A 17,210-nucleotide genomic window follows, 5' to 3' on the forward strand; every position below is an offset into this window, starting at 1 on the left:
TTATATAATGTAACAATATGACATTTATTTTTTTTATTTTTTAGTTTGTGTTAGAACAATTTCCGTAGTCGTTACCAATATTAGTTTATAAATGGTAACTATTATATGCCATAAACAATACATCATGTCTATTTTGTAATACATTAAAATAGAAGTACATTATTATTATTATTGTCATTATTATTTATGCTACAAATTACAAAGCAGTTGACTCGGGACCCTCCTTTCTGCGCTGGGTACACACCTGACGTGGTCATACTGTCTGCTGCCGCACCGCAGCACAGCGCACTGCGCTGGCGAATCTGCGAAATCCAATCGAGCCGATGACCGCGCGCGCGAACTGAACTGATCGCAGTGCATTGCAGCCCGTCGTCCGACCGTGTTGTCCCGTATGTGTTCTATATTTAATTAATTGCATATCTTTATATTTAGTATTTCGATTTTAATTTTTATAGTTTTTTTATTTTTATTATACGCCAAATTTCCCCGAAAGTATTTTGATTTTGGGGAAATTTTAAATAAGAACTAACGTGCATGCAAATGGTATCACATCTTTGTCGGTAAGTACTCTTGTATTATTATATTATAATCCCACGAAATCGCAAGATATTTAAATATTTTACAATGGTAGTAACCTTTGTATTTATATTATATACTTCCATTACTAAACTATTTTAATGATCGCTTTTAAAAGTACGCACCTTTTTTTATTTTAGATACATATTAAATTATACCTAAATAATTGTTTAAAAGTTACCCAGAGCTAATTGTGCAAGAAAATGTATTATCATTATCTATTAAAACGTACAAAAAGTATTAACATTTTAAATTCAAATATTATTAGTAATATGTGCTAACCTAATTTGAAGTATCTAACTTGATTAATAAATAATATGGTCTAAAATAAAATTGAATTATATTTTGTTTTTTTTTTCAAGTATAAATTTATGTTCAAAGAACTATAAAAATATAATAAAGTTTTTAATGCATTAAATATATTTTTAATTTTGATATGTATAATATTTTTAATAATTTAATTTGAAGTACAATATAAATTATTATATAAATATATATATATATATATGGTTAAAGGTTAATTTAGGTTAAACGCCGTTTAGGTCATTAATAGAAGAAAAAACTAGACGCGCATAGAACCGCTATATTCATTTTACTACAGGTTCATTCAACTCAATTTTTTCGGTCGTTACTCTATTACCTAATAATAAAGATAAAACGTGTATAATGTTAGATACAGAGTTAGATACTAAACTATTGATACAATTGGTATAATGAAAATAAACTTTTATGTTCACTATGGTTTAAAAATTGCTGTAGATCTCGAATAAGTTTAATTTTTAGGTGTCTGATATATTAAAATAGATATCAATTTAATAATAATTAAAAAAAAATCATTTTGACTTATAAATGGAACTTGATATATTATGTTTTTTAGTTATGAAGGAACACCGAACCAAAGGACTTAGAGTCACAACTACTGAAAGCATAATTAGGTGAGTTAATAATAAATGTATATTAGCTATTAGAATAGTTTTAACATAAAACAAGTACAATTTTTACTTATTTTATAAGTTACAAGTATAAAGTTCGTTTATTGTAGACAACCATAAAATTAATAATACTGTAAAAAAACTACACAATAATACTGCATATAATACATTGTTTCTGCCTTCTAAAACCTTTTTTATGTAGGTACCTATGAACATATAAGATTATAGTAGGCTTTTGAATTTTGAATTTGTTTATTTATAAACATTAATTATAATATCAATCATAATATAGAGTATAATATAAATGTATTTAATAATTCTAAGATTTTTTAAATTGTAAAATATGATTTTGTACTTAATAAACTTAAGAAGTAAATGTATTGAGTTGTTAAAATTAAATGAACTAATCACGGACTACGGGCTCAATCATGCGGGTTACGACTGTCCAATATTTAAAATTATATGAATGTTTATGATTTCCGGCATGAATCCATAATATCCTTTTTGAGTCTAAAATTTGTTAAGATAGTTGTGGTTCGCAAAAACAATACACTTTTGTAAACTATACCACAAATTGAATTGCTTTGAACTTTTAGCATTCAATAATGTTGAATCAATACCAATAAAATATTATCGTGTGATATTGTACTTCATTTGACGTATTATAGACATGGGGACGGGGTGCAATAGTGTGATGAACAGCAGTTAACAGCGCAATAACTGTAAACTATGAAGTGTAAAAACCTATCTAATGATTGTAACTTCCCGTACCTAATAGACACGTTTGTTACTGGAAACAGCCGGGCGGTGGCGGAAACATTATCGGAGGAGAGCGCCGTTACCGGAACAGGTAGTACGGGAACAGGTTAATCGCCATCACACAATTGTTCATAAACCTTCAATTTCGATAGCTCTGACGACCCTCTCCTCTCTCTCTAGCTCGTACCGCCCCGCCGCCCGAGAAACTGGTGCTGGTGCGTCTGCGAGACATTGATCGTATTCCTGTGTCGTCATACTTGCTCTCTCGCACTCTATCTCTCTCTCTCTCTCTCTCTCTCCCTCTCTCTCTTTCTCCTTCCCTCATACGCTCTCTACTACTCCTTCTCACTCCCTCATACGTTTTCCGCTCATATTTTTTTCTCTCTTATTATTCACCATTAGCCCGATTGAGTATATAACGGATCATCCAACGCTTCAAGTACAGTTATCACGAACAAACGCGTTCGCGGACTCATCATTTAATTACGGCACTCCTTGTTTTTTTTTCTTCGCATAAGGTTGTAGACAACTTTTCTTTAACTCTTTTAAGCTCAATGGTTATTAAACTATCTAAAAATATATTTCGTTTAATTCATTATTGGCTAGGTATTTGAATAATAGTGTATAACATACATTTTTATTTGTTAAATTCTATACTTTCATATTATTTGTTCACACGTACTATATGCTCGGTTATTATAATAGAGACCCATTTAGTGATGTTTGTAAGCAATCCCACGCAATTTCGCATTCTTTAGAGTCTAGCCTTAACACAATGAATAGCTCCTCAGAGTTCATATTTAGCATGTTAGCATTATCTACAACGATAAAAATACTGTGTGGTTTATCTTACACAGTATAATACTTTATTGTTTACAAAATATTTATCAACGAGTAAACGTATGATGTATTATTTTCAAAATATTATTATTATACTTTATAATAAAGCGGTGTAATTAAATAAGCCATACAAAATAATTATAAGCTAAAATAAAAAATAAAAAAGTGTTTGACAAAAGTGTGAAAGAAATGTCAAGAGTATCCTCTTTTTATAATCACATAATATTGTATATTTACCTAATTTATCTTAAACGACTTATATAATATTATATTTCAAATTATTTACATACAAATTCAAACAATATTGTGCAAATAACTCAACACATAAATAAAAAAATGTTTTTTTTTTTTAATTTTTCATCAGTTTAAAATACTATTTTTTAATACTTATTAAATATTTTAAACAGTTATGAAAATATACAAATATTTCAGAAATTTATTGAAAATCAACTAGCTTATATAATTTGATTCTTAATCTTAATTATAATTTTATTTTTAAATCTCAAATATTAATCGTAGAATATTATAATAGTAGTTTTTTAAATAATATTTAATAATATTTTGAAAAACATATGAAAAAATTATAAATTATGATAATATGCATGCATTATATTGTGATAAATAATGGTGTATAATGGGTACACGATTTCAGCTTGCAAGAGTTTGATCATTATACCAGTCTTCGACCTATAGAATGTCATCATCACTACTTACTAGAAAAAATACTACAATCTTAGTATACATACATGTAGTATAAATTCACGGCTAGGAATTCATTTTTGTATAATAATCTATATGATTTGAAAATGATAATTTATGTCGTATCACTGTTGAATTATTTTCTAACAAAATTGCGTATATTACATTTAAGGTTCCAATAAATAAAATGAAATATTGTTAATTTTTATATTTTAAGAATATAGATAAATTGCCGTTCTGTCAATATAATTGTATTTTATTTCATAAAAATATTTTCTTCCTTATGTTTATTTATAGGTTACATACATACCAACATTGTCATGTTCTGACATATGATTTTTTTTTAGACAGTAGTCTAAAATTTAGGTGTGGGGGCATCGTGGAGTTCTAGATTGCATTCATAGTTCAATTTTAGTTTAAAATGTTTGTTAAATTTAGGGACCATTTCAATTTTATTATTTATATGAATTGGACTAGTGCTTCGATGGGTTATTATTTTAAATTTGCTTCAAGTCTAAAAAATGGTTGGCATACCACTAACTGTAATAAATAATAACATATACTACTTATAATATAATTGGGCCTCTTAGTAATAAATGTTCACTGTTATTAAACATATGTACCAGATACACTATTTAACATTTCATCTGTTATGCATATAAACAGAGATCTCAGAAAAGGAGTTATTTTTACGGCCAACATTTCAAAACATTTATAAACCATACTCGTATATTATACCTTTTTCTGAATATTAACATTGTTTTAAAGTATATTTAATTAACATAGACATTTTTAAAATTCATTGATACTTTTTAAATTGAATTTGATACTTTTAATTAACAATAAAAAAAAAGTATTTTATTTTTGATTTTGTAACTACTTGAATTAAAATAGCTCATCAATGCTTAATATATTTTTTACATTTATATTTAATTAGAATTTTGTGTACAACTATATACTAATCAAATACTAAAGGAATTATTATAGACTATTAGTAAGGAATAAATTTATTTATAAATTTCAATTTTGGTATATCATATAGCAGTGGTGGCCAAATTACGGCCCTCCATCATTTAATATCTGGCCCACGAAAGTTTCCTATATTACAGCACTTATTTGTATAACTGTAATATTTTGCATTTACGTAAAAAAAAAATTTAGAATGCATTTTTTTATGGCCCGCGATAAAAACAAAATTGTTTTTTATGGCCCGACGAAAAAAAAGTTTGACCACCACTGTCATATAGAGTTAGTGACAACATTTCATTTTAGAAGAATATATGCACATTCAATCCCCATTAATAGTAATAATTATTTAGCATGTTGTAGATTTTTGATTTGCACGTTCCAGTACAATCAACCGGGATTTTTAACAAGATTTTTTTACTTTTTTTTTCTTTTTATTACCGATGTCAAGAAGTTGTCAACCCGGATATGGTTTATATTAATCAATTCTCTTTTTCTTTTTTTTTTTATCAACTAATATTTGAAAAAAAAAATAAAGAATGAAAAAACACTTTTCTGACTAAACGTATGGCAAAAAAAAAAAAAAACAAAGCGATCGTTGACGCGATGATATAGCAACACGGCAATAATAATATTATAGTAACGGAACACGGAGGCAGATCATTGACCCACGATGTAGGTACTTGGCGCGGTCGGTCACTATCCTCCACTCCTAGAAATACGATTTTGCCAAGATACAATGTACAACTTTCTTCTTATCTCAAAATAAGTTTAGAAAAATTCAAAAACAAGTTTGTATTTTCATAAAAAACCTTTTTAAATTAGTCATTTCATAATTAAATGTTCCCGGTTTTTGTTTTTAAATACTGAACATATTAAGTAGGTACCTAATCATTTAAATTATTGTATTCGTGTTTATAAGGCCTAACACATAAATGTTTCAGGGCTCATCAGAACGGAATGTAAAATAAATATTTTAAAATTTATGTGTTTTGTGAATGAATCTTTTTATAAATATAGATTTTCAAATACTCCTGAATTATATTATTTTATAATCATTTTCTACGTATGAAAATTCTGTAATTTTTTTAAAAAATATCAAATGCATCATTAACATAAAATAACGTTTTTAATAGTATGAAATAGATTATTATTTGAATTACTATTTAAAATTAACATACATTTTAAAGTTTTTATTTATATATTAGTTAAGTATTATATTTTCAACATTTTCTTGTTTATTATTTATTTAATAGATTGAAATATTTTAGTTCTATAATATATTTTTTCTATATCAAAATTATTTTTTTGTTAAATTAACAGGAGTTATTTTTAATACAGTCCTTTTATGATTTAAAAATAAATAGATTTGTTGTATACACGAAAAAGTGATTTAAAACTAAATAAATTATAGACAATAAATTAGAAAAAGTTTGTTTTGTTGAAGATCAATTTTTAATGAATAAATATGTTTGTTCATGTATATACACATATGTACATACATGTATTTATTATTTTATATTATTAAATTTATAATTTATTATTTAAATTCAATACTTATTTTTCATATTTTAAAAATATTTACCGAGTATTTTTTAGTACTTTAGTAACACTATAGACATTTAATAAATCGAAATAAGTTTGGCTTTAATGTAATCTTGACATAAAATCAAATCATTACTTTTAGATAACAAATAACAAAGTGTGTCTCGAAGTGAGCAAAGCAAAACTAATTAATTAGCTAAATTAATTTACTCAGAATTTATTTTAGTCCTGTCCGTTATCTTTTTGCTTTAATATGCAGTAGTTAATTTTATAAAATTGATAATCCGTTATCCTACTTCCAACTTAAAAAACAATTTAATATACCGTTTATAAAATATTTAATGTCATGAAATGTTTGCACCACGATCTCTCATACATTATAAACCCTAGTATCTCTACAGATCTAGACTTACACAACTTAATGATGAATCTATCATTGAATTATAGTTTTATAGATGTGTTATTTACTTATTTAAATGGCTATAATTTGAGTCAATGAAAACATTTTAAGGGAAGAATAACTAACTGTCCACATAACGGTACATTTGACTCTTCACTAAATAACCGACAATGATATTACTTCATAATAAATTGAATATTATTTATTAAACATTTTTTACAGATATTAACGTCTACACTATACAGTTGGTGATGACCTTTAAAGTTTACATGGACCCTATATATTATTTTTCTTTATTAATAACTCAACGAATTTATTATAATTATTGTGTAATTATTTTAATTATTTAAAAAAATTGGGTTTTGAATATAATTTCAACAAATTTTATTAAAATATTATTTATTTGAGATCAAGAAATTATTTTTTATTAGTAACATTTAATTTTAAGCAAATAAAAAGTATTTTTAACTTAATGAAAATCAATTATGATTTAATTAAATCAAACGTTGGTGCATGTAACATACTATGGAAGATATGGTTAAATATGAAAGAGTTAAACAATAGTTTTTTTATAGAAATACTTCATATTTTTTAATATATATTGACTTTAACTTTGATTTATTTTATCACATAATGTCATTGGGGTAAAATTTAATCATTATACATTTTAATTAAGCTTGGAATTGTGTGGGTTAACGTCCTAACCATATATAATTACTATTCTAAACCGTCCCTATATCCACTATGTATACATACGATGTTGTTTTCCCCTTCCGCGACAGTCGTGTAATCGCGGTTTGGTTTGTAATTATCGGCTTCATTTAATGGATTTTAAGACTGCCGGTATTTTTTCTATTTTAGTTTTTTCGGTGATAATATGGGTGTGCCTAAAAAGATTAACGGCCGACCGTAGTGTGCGTTGACCCCGGCAACGCGACGTTCAAATTCAATATTCTATAAATTCCGCGACCCGTGAAGGGAAACCCGTTGAATTGTACAAATTAATTAGTAAAAATTAATAGAACCAAATCGATGATATAGATATAGCTATATCGCTTAAAATAAGTTTTATAATGTGTACTTAACTGTAATTGTACTATTGTACCTACTGTAATTACTTAACTTTGTGGTTTGCATAACCATTTTCAAAAAAATAGATTTATAATTAGAAAGACAGTTTTAAATTATAAATAATAAAATTAAAAAAATTAAGTAATTCATTATTGTGCTGTTGCTGCATAGTTAATGTAATAGTTAATTTGATGATTTCGATGAGTTAATTAAATTTCTGTATTTTTAAGTTTTAAATTATACTTGGTAGTTTTGAAATTTTATTCTTGGGGTATTGTAGGCTATACAGCATTGCATAGTAACCGGTCAATACATTTTTTTAAATACTTTAATTAAGCGTAACTTCTTATATTTTAGAGCCGTTTACCATTTACAGTGATGACACATGACACATGATATTTAACAATTTATAATGAGTAGTTATTATTAGTCATAAGTTTTCATTATCTTTTTTGTTAAAAAATTCCATTTAATTTTTTTGGATAGGTGAATTCAACTTTTAGCTTTTATTTTTCAAATATTGTCATTAACTAGCTATTGCAATCGTATAATGTATTTTAATTTACTTTCAATACGTTAATCAAATTATTTTTTCTTCAATGTGTCTATAAAAGCATTGAAGAAAAACTAATTTGAATATATTTATGAAGAGAACCTACATAATGATGACCAATGAGTATCTCTTAAATTGATGATCATTAGCGATTTCTTTTGTAATTTGAACGTTATATTTGTTGGATTTTCTCTTTTTTTTTTATCAAACCACATTAGTAAGTATCTTTATTATTAATTGGTATGTTCAGTATTTTACCAGAAGATTGAGATTAGAGACCATAACGTTATAACAGTTAACCTGATATCATTAAAATATATTAAATGTACATAATTTATTTGATAAATGGTTATAATCAGGGTTCATAACTTATAGCTCTAAAAATGGTAGTAATAAATGTTATAAAAATGCTCATAAAAATATTCATATAAAAGCAGATATACACTAAAAATACAAAAATTTAAGAAAATAAAAAATTCATGTAAAAAAAAAATTTCAAACTCTTATTAAGAGTATTAAAATACCGATCGCGTCACTATATGATACAAATAAATATATAATTTATACCAAAAGAAGAAAAATTAATTATCATGAGTTAATTATAAATATAAATAATTAATACTACTATAATTACTTGTTATTATTAAGAAAAAAATATTTTAAATGCTACGGAACTAAAAAATATACAAAAATATGCAACATAAAATTTCATATTTAGCTTCTTAGTTATCTGAAACAAATTTATAGCTCACATAGGTATTTTTAGGATCTCTGAAAAAAAATATAATTTCTACAAGTTATGATCCTTGGTTATAATCAATGAAGGTATTTCTAGGATGATGTAACCATAATGTATAAATATTCGAAGAATTTATTTATTTTTATTTATTTTTCAAAAATCAATTAAAACATCAAGAATGTCCATTGCAAAATAAATTAAATGTGTTCAAATATACAATTTGAACATATTATAATATATAATGGGAACAATTTTTTATAACCGTTTCCAATAATCTAATATTTGAACACGACTATAATATGCCCAAGGGATAAAATAATTATACAATTTACCATTGGCGAACAAATTAATACGTTTACAAGTAGGCGACCAAACTGCAATATTATGTACTATAATAATTTGGCAAGGACCGACGTGACCGCCGATGGTTCACCGACCTCCATGCGCTAACGGAACGGCGGCGCACCATAGTTGCTAACCATAGCAGTGGTTGTTCTTTGCTCTCGCGCTCGGAAACTGACAGTAGGTAAATAAATTCGCGCAATAAAATAATGATACAAATAATAATAATAATAATAATCATAATAATAATAATAATAATAATAATAATAATAATAATATACTGCATGTGTACAACGCAATGTGTAATCTACTTAAATTTTATAATAAAAAAAACACTCAGTGACGCCCGTCCCTTCTGCAACGGCAGTCGACGACGCGTCTATTGTGTTTTCGACAACGGCATGCAACGTTATATCTTGGATACAGTTAGAGTAGTTCTGGAAGAATAATATGCATCCCTCTCCCCGCCGTCGTAAATAGTACACACTTCATCGCTCTCAAAATATTAACCGTAACTCTACCCTCTATGAATTTTCTTTATTTTAAAACACTTAACCGGTTATTACGACAATATTTTTCGTACGTGCCTATTTTTTTTTCGTACCTCCTTTATTATGCTTAATTTTATTGAACAGGGTTATTGGTTTCTTATTGGAAGGAGGAGGAAGAGGAAGCTGGTCTTGAACAAAAGAATCTTTGAACCGTACTGAAGCGACAGCGATAGCGATTGAGAAATCTGTAGAGTTCTATTCAGTTTTTTTTTCAGTGTCATATTTTCGGTGATTTTTTCCGTTTTGCATACCGGGTTTTGAGACGAACTCGATACTCGTCTAAAAACTTGCTGCACTAGCGTATGTAAATGCATTGTATAGAAAAAAAAAACAATTTTTATGTTGGTTTGATTCATGATATCTTTTTCTATGTTTGTACGTACATATAATATATTATAAAAATAATTATTTCTTATTCATTATTTATTTTTATTTATTTCCGTCTCGAATGAACATTTGAAACTTTTAAATAGGGATGTGCAAGTCCATGTTTTATGTTTTGTTCATTAAATTAAGATCGTATCTATATTTACCTTCTCAACCTATAACAATTAATTATAAAATTGTCAAATTTACGACTGTTTGAGAGTTCTATATTCTACACACATTAAGTTGTGTCACGGATAAAAATGCCAAAGAAAAATAAAGAATCATATTTTGCAACACATAAACTATCTATTCTTAAACGGGGAAAAATATCGGTAGTATCTACCTACGTTGAATAATATACTCCCGGCATGAGGTCATCGACGGGCAAAGAGAATCAACCTTCCATTACTCTTTTTTTCTTTATTTTTTTTTATCTATTTTGCACACCTCTTTATACATTTTTTTTCTCGGTTTGTTTTCCGTTTTGTGCATATATATATATATATATATATATTTATATGTATATTTACTTGTATAAATGTATTTATTCTTCTGTGAAGATGACTTGAAGTATGTAATGTAGCCGAAAAAACACGCACGCGCTCAGTCAAACGTTACGCCGTACATAACGGACTTGCAACTGTTAAAGACCTATGCGTATAGTTCTGTATTGTGCATGCAGAACTAACTGGTAATTCTTCACATTCTAATATATTATCCAACACTCCCAATATGACTAGATTCAGTGTGATGGGTTTCGAATTTTAAAACAATTAACGCACAATTGTATCATATTATTATAATTTCATCTTAATTAGCATGTTATTGCTTTTCTTTAATTCGCTCTTTCGTATCAACGAATTATCTCATAAGTATCGTAAAAATACCAGTATAATTCATTACAAGGTTAAATAGAGGATAAATAAAAATATTCTCTATCATTAATACACGTTAAAAGTTTTTATAATGATAAATTACGGACTATTTAGGAATGATAATTAAAAAAATAATAATTTTTATTTATTGAAAACTATAAAAAGGATTCACAATTATTTTTGTTATTATTCGACCATCAAAAAATACTTCATACGTTTTTGAAGAATATATGAAGGATGAAATAATATAAACATACTTATAAACGTCATCTTTTTCATAACTACTTAAAATTATACACTTATTAGTTATGGCTAATAAAGCTAGAAGTTTTAGTCCACCACTTCTGCACGTGTAGCATTACAGTAACTTAAGTAATTCTGCGTTGCATAAATGCGCGTTCGCTGATGACCACAGAGGCAATAACCTTCGGCATTCCATGTTTCCCTGTTTTTCGTTCACCACACATATCGTTAACATGTATAACGGTATAGATAACAAAAAATATGTCTTTCATATCAATTTAGTTTAACTAATGTTTGTCTATCGAAGTTAGATGTAGAGATTTGAAAAATATGACATTATGAACATCATTTTCATGTTAGTAGCTTTACAAATAAAAATCTATTGATAAAATATAATAAATATATTTTGAATTATTTTTTAATGATTACATCTATACATACAATATATTTCAATTTTATTTAAGGAATGCACTAATATACTCGATTAAAATAAATTTTGAAGTTAGAACTATTTAACATTTATTCCAATCAGTTGTAAATTTGTAAATCGAGTTATATATATAGTATATATATGTGTGTGTGTGTGTGTGTGTATTTTAACTATAAACAACATAAACATTATAATTTTTTATTTTTTTCTTATTTGTATGCTAGTGAAAATTAATACTAACAAGAACTCTGTAATGGTAGGAAGAGGAAAAAATGTATAGAACTATTGATAAAATAGATGATTATGGTTCGATGACACAGTAATTAATGTAAAATGAAATGTTGTATACTATTGATTGTAATTTATACTTCAATTTAATAAATTGATAAATTGATTATTTTTAAATTAAGTTATTATATTTTCAAACTGATTAAATATCAATAGATTTTTTGACAATTCTAATTGTAAGTTGTTCAGTAGATGATTTTCATTAAGTTATAATTATTATAAAGTCAATTTGATTAGATTATAGAATTTTAAAAATTGACAATAGAAAAAAATCTAGATGTATAAATAGTAAATTAGTACACATATATAAATAAATATTTTAACTGAAAAGATTTACTTAAAATGTATTGACACAGAAAATTAATTCATTATATTAAAATAGGCATCAACTAGAAATAACTTTTAAATTAGGTAATATTAAAATACATAATATATATGTATAAATATTTCATACATTTATTTTTAAACATTTCAATCAAATAATAAAATACAATAAAATACATTTATTGATATATGATAAATATAATTTTATTTATAATACATAATTATATATTGGTAACTATGTGCTGGTTTTTTTTAATTAAAAGAAAAATGTCTAATAGTTGTAACTGTTAAACTTAGATTTATATATTTTTAATTATGTTATCACAGCAACAAAAATGACACTATGACCGAGGGTGCAGAAGGTTGCAGCGACGACCCTCTGGCTTCATTGCAGTTAGACGTTGCATCGGGTGGTCCGTCGTCGCAGAACCAACAGCCAGAAAGTCAAGCGGAAGTGTCCACATTATGCATATCACCGACGGATGACGATATCGACAAAATAATTGCTGGTGAATGGCACGGAGGAGAATGCAAAAGTATGTATGCAACTTGTGAAAAACGTTAACTTATAGTGATTGATCAAATCTTCATATAATTTTTATTGACAAATTAATTTAACTAGTAGATAATACTATATTTGACATTCGACTTACAATTTTTTAAATAAGTCATCAAATGTGTAGTAGAATTTGGATCATCCTATTTATTCCTAATTTTAATGATGTATTTTTATATCTGTTAAAAGCAGGCTGCTATAGCAGGTGTGCATTTAGAGAATGGAGACTAGTCGGTGACAAACTTCAGTTATTCTGTTTTAAAGACTATGATGCGCTGTTAGCTACTCGACCAGCAGTAAGTCAGTTGTTATTTAGTTATTACAATTTTTCTCGTAATATTGCAATGTGCTATACGTTTATACAATGTATAATCCTACATATTTTACAATAAAAATTAAAGAATATCACAATATTCTAAAATACAAAAATAGTATTCTGATCACGTCAAAAAAAATGATATTTTTCTTTCAAGTATTACATTTAGGGCTGAGATTTTTAAACAAATGCATATTTTTTTTTATGTGCCAATACATAGGTCCGTAAAAAGAAAATGTGTTTCAAGTGATATTAATACATTTTAATGTAATTTTTATTTCGCATTTTTTTTTTTTTTTATTTATTATTACAAATGTAACTTAATATGCATTTTTAAGGCATATTTTTTAAGATTTTAGAGCATTTTTCTGAGTGTATTTATAAATTCTTAAATAATAGTAATCTAAATTGATAAACTAATAAATATGAGTTCTGGTACTGGTACTTGGTACTGATGTACCTATTTTATCAAAAATAGAACAAAATTATTGTAGTCAAAAGACATTTTTCTATTTATAAGAGTTCAACGACGATCATAACAAGTTATGAAATAAATTTAAATAAAATTAAACAAATAAGTACTAATTTTGTTATTAAATAAATAATATTAAATATATTTAATAACATGATTTTTATAATATAATTTATAAACTATAATAATTACATTTTATAACGAATTTTTATAGTGCATTAATTATGATTTTTAAAACTTTTTTCATTATTTTTTTACAGCATTTTTTGCTATTTTTTATATCATTAAAATCCCATTCCTAGTTATATTGATCGTTAAGTTTTATCTGCTACAGTTTTAACTTTAAAAACCAAAGTTAATTGTTTCCAAGTACCTAATCAAAAATGTAATTAATTTTTGATAACTAATATATGTATAGGTTTTTATTTTCATATCATACATTTACTGAATATTATATGTCGTATAATTTAACAGTAATAATAAATCTAAGAATTTATGCTTATAGGGACTTATTAAAATGTCATTTTTCTATAGTTTCCTCACTTCTTTCGATATATAATTAAATAATTACAATTGAGTAAATATCATTATAATAATAAATGATAAAGTGCTGTTATTAAAAGAATTATAAATTATGTATATTACTATAAAAATTTAGACAATTCTATACGATTAAAAAAATCAAAAAGAATATTTTCGATAAGACAAAACTAATGCAAGTTTCCCTCTTGAACACATATGATTACAGATAATCAATATACAATTTTGTTTTCGATTCAAATCAAGCCCAAAATGTTTGAAGCATCCGAACGTACCAAATGCTAATTGTTTTATATTCTTCGATATAGTTTCAGGTAAATTTTTCAAGTAAATATAAAAGACCTGTCTAAAGAATATACTGACTGTTTTTCATGTCACGCAATGGTTTTGTTACAGGTGACATCCATAAAAATTGGATGCAAGTGGTGCGCCGGTTGAAAGAAACGTCAGCTAACGCTACACCTGCTCAGCTGCGACGCTGGTCGCGAGCTGTGGACGAAAATGGCAACACAGCACTCATATTGGGCGCCAAACGGCTAATGAATTGCGGTTTGTTTAAACGTGCGTACCAATTTGCAGTTATGATGTTAAAGTTCGGTAGCGATGTGAACTGGTTGAACAACGGTGGTAGATCATTGATCACGTACGCTGTTAACTACATGGATCAAGCGATCGACATCACTAGACTTTTATTGAACAGTGGAGCGACAGTCTGGCTCGAAGGTGAGATATTTTCAAAATTATTATTACATTATATTATTATATCTCGTATTAAGTTTTACAATAAAAAATATTTTGTATGATCAATTAATAGATTATGATCGCTCATAATCGGATTATTGCCTATAAATCGATATTTTAATTTACAATAACAAAAAAAAATTGATTATTTAAAGCCATTTAATGCAATTATTATTTGTATGTTTCTTATATAGACTGCAACTCAGATGCAAGACTTAACTATGTAAAAATAGTGAAAGAATATCGTTCGAGAACGGAAACCGATCTGAGATGTTTAACCGACGATCCGGTAGAAAGTCCTCTTGACAGTATATTCACTTGGTTCCTACGTTCTGTAATGATCAGAAGGCGTTTAGATGACAGTTGTTTAGGCACACTGGATTTACTCTCGCAGGTATTTACATACTTATTATACAAATGTAATGACACAATTTGGCAGCCGTATTGTTTTCAATTTACTACGACTTTGGTCGTATTCCTCATGTACTGGGCACGGAACTTAATTTGTTTAAACTCGTTAAAAATTGTGTATTAATATGAACTCAAAATACAGTTATAATAATATAAATTTTTTTTTCGTTTGTAAATTTGCTAAAAATAATTTCAAAATATACAATTTAAATACTAAAAAAAAATAAATTTTAATTAAAAAAGCCTTAAATATGAAAAACATGTGTAAAATATATAATGCTTATAAAATTATAAGCCTATATAGGTCATAAAATGATTTCAATAACTAAATCTGAAACTCAAGTTAGTATTCGGTTCTTGTATAAGTTCTGACTTTTCGGATGGATTATAATTACCTACTGTTAATTTATGTAGAACTGCCTAAACTATTTTGATGTCGCAGTATACATGCTATACTGGGCATATAGTCCAAAGCTTTACGTTTTTATAATTATTGTGACTCGCACAAACACGCTACACGTGATTACAGTTTTTTTTTTTTTTTTGTACTTATTTACTAATTGTTTTTGATTTATTTTTTTTCGCGACACACAGTCAATGGGTGAGGATCCGACTAGGATGCACTCGCACGTCATGCGCACCATGTTCAGCCACGCCCAGTGCTACAACATATTCGGACCGGTGTTCTTCCAGATCAAAAAAGTCTTGGCACCCCAGTGGGTGCAACCACATTCGTTGCAGCAGTTGTGCCGCAAGTCCATACGGCGGTCACTGTTCAGCGGTTGTCAAAGTAACGCGCATCCGGAAACGGTAGCCGAGCTGAACCTACCCAAGCCCTTAGAGTCTTATGTTTCGTACCACAATTGATGAGCTTCCTCCGTCGTACTTCCACATGCCCTTGTTCGGCGCGTTTGAACAATATCAAACGACTATTTTCGAGCGCGCTAATGCCAGAATTTCCGATCCAAGCATAATAATATACGAATTACTCACGCGTGTTTTTCGTCCATTCTGTTATTGAACATTTCATACAGACGTCGCTTACCGTCATCACGCGCCAGACATTCACGTTCGCGTCGTTTTCAATAACTACCTACATTCTACTAATATTACATTTGAGAACTGACGCTTCCGTGCCTACAGGCAAACCTACGTATATATTATGTGTATACTTATTATAATGCTGTAATTGAATGTATAACAATCAATTCACCTTACCCGTACCTACACAAATATTAACTATAGTATTATGTAATATGGAATCGATACGCAGCATTTTGTTTTATTCCTCGATAAAGTAATAGTTAGCACTGCCCGTCAAATGCCTTGATTGATTGAGTGAATTTTAATAAAATAATTTCCCCACCTAAAATGTAATGGAATGATAATCAGTATGATTTTTTGAGTCCTCAGAGTAAGCTCGAAATTTGATTTATTTTGATCACAAAATATTCTTGCCACGCAATGTTATATAATTGTATATTAACGTCACAAAAACGTTCATTATAGATTTACATATGTTTAAATGATAATAAGATATAGTTTAGTTGTAAGAAATTATGATTTATATTAACTTATTAAAATGTATTTAAATATAACTACGACACCTAAAAAAATACCCTGTTTTATCCACAGCATCGGTAATGTTATTGTTTTTGTAATTGCATTATTT

The 17,210-nt window shown here is 27.2% G+C and overlaps 1 protein-coding gene across 2 annotated transcripts; it reads left to right on the forward strand.

The window, feature by feature from the left end:
• Window positions 1-327: 327 nt before the first annotated feature.
• LOC112685818 lies at window positions 328-17,048 on the forward strand. Of its 2 annotated transcripts, none has more exons than XM_025557836.1 (8): window positions 328-560; window positions 1,454-1,511; window positions 12,830-13,038; window positions 13,251-13,354; window positions 14,595-14,700; window positions 14,783-15,109; window positions 15,322-15,521; window positions 16,133-17,048. In XM_025557836.1, the coding sequence occupies exons 2-8, from the start codon at window positions 1,456-1,458 to the stop codon at window positions 16,403-16,405; spliced, it is 1,275 nt and encodes a 424-aa protein (XP_025413621.1). In that variant the 5' UTR covers window positions 328-560; window positions 1,454-1,455; the 3' UTR covers window positions 16,406-17,048. The 2 variants fall into 2 exon arrangements, with proteins under 2 accessions (XP_025413621.1, XP_025413620.1); XM_025557835.1 differs by having other exon boundaries at window positions 329-560; window positions 13,248-13,354; window positions 16,133-17,047.
• Window positions 17,049-17,210: the final 162 nt, after the last annotated feature.

Source organism: Sipha flava, unplaced genomic scaffold (genome assembly GCF_003268045.1).
Source record: "Sipha flava isolate LNK unplaced genomic scaffold, YSA_version1 293_pilon_pilon, whole genome shotgun sequence".
In the NCBI taxonomy this organism is placed as follows: domain Eukaryota; kingdom Metazoa; phylum Arthropoda; class Insecta; order Hemiptera; family Aphididae; genus Sipha; species Sipha flava.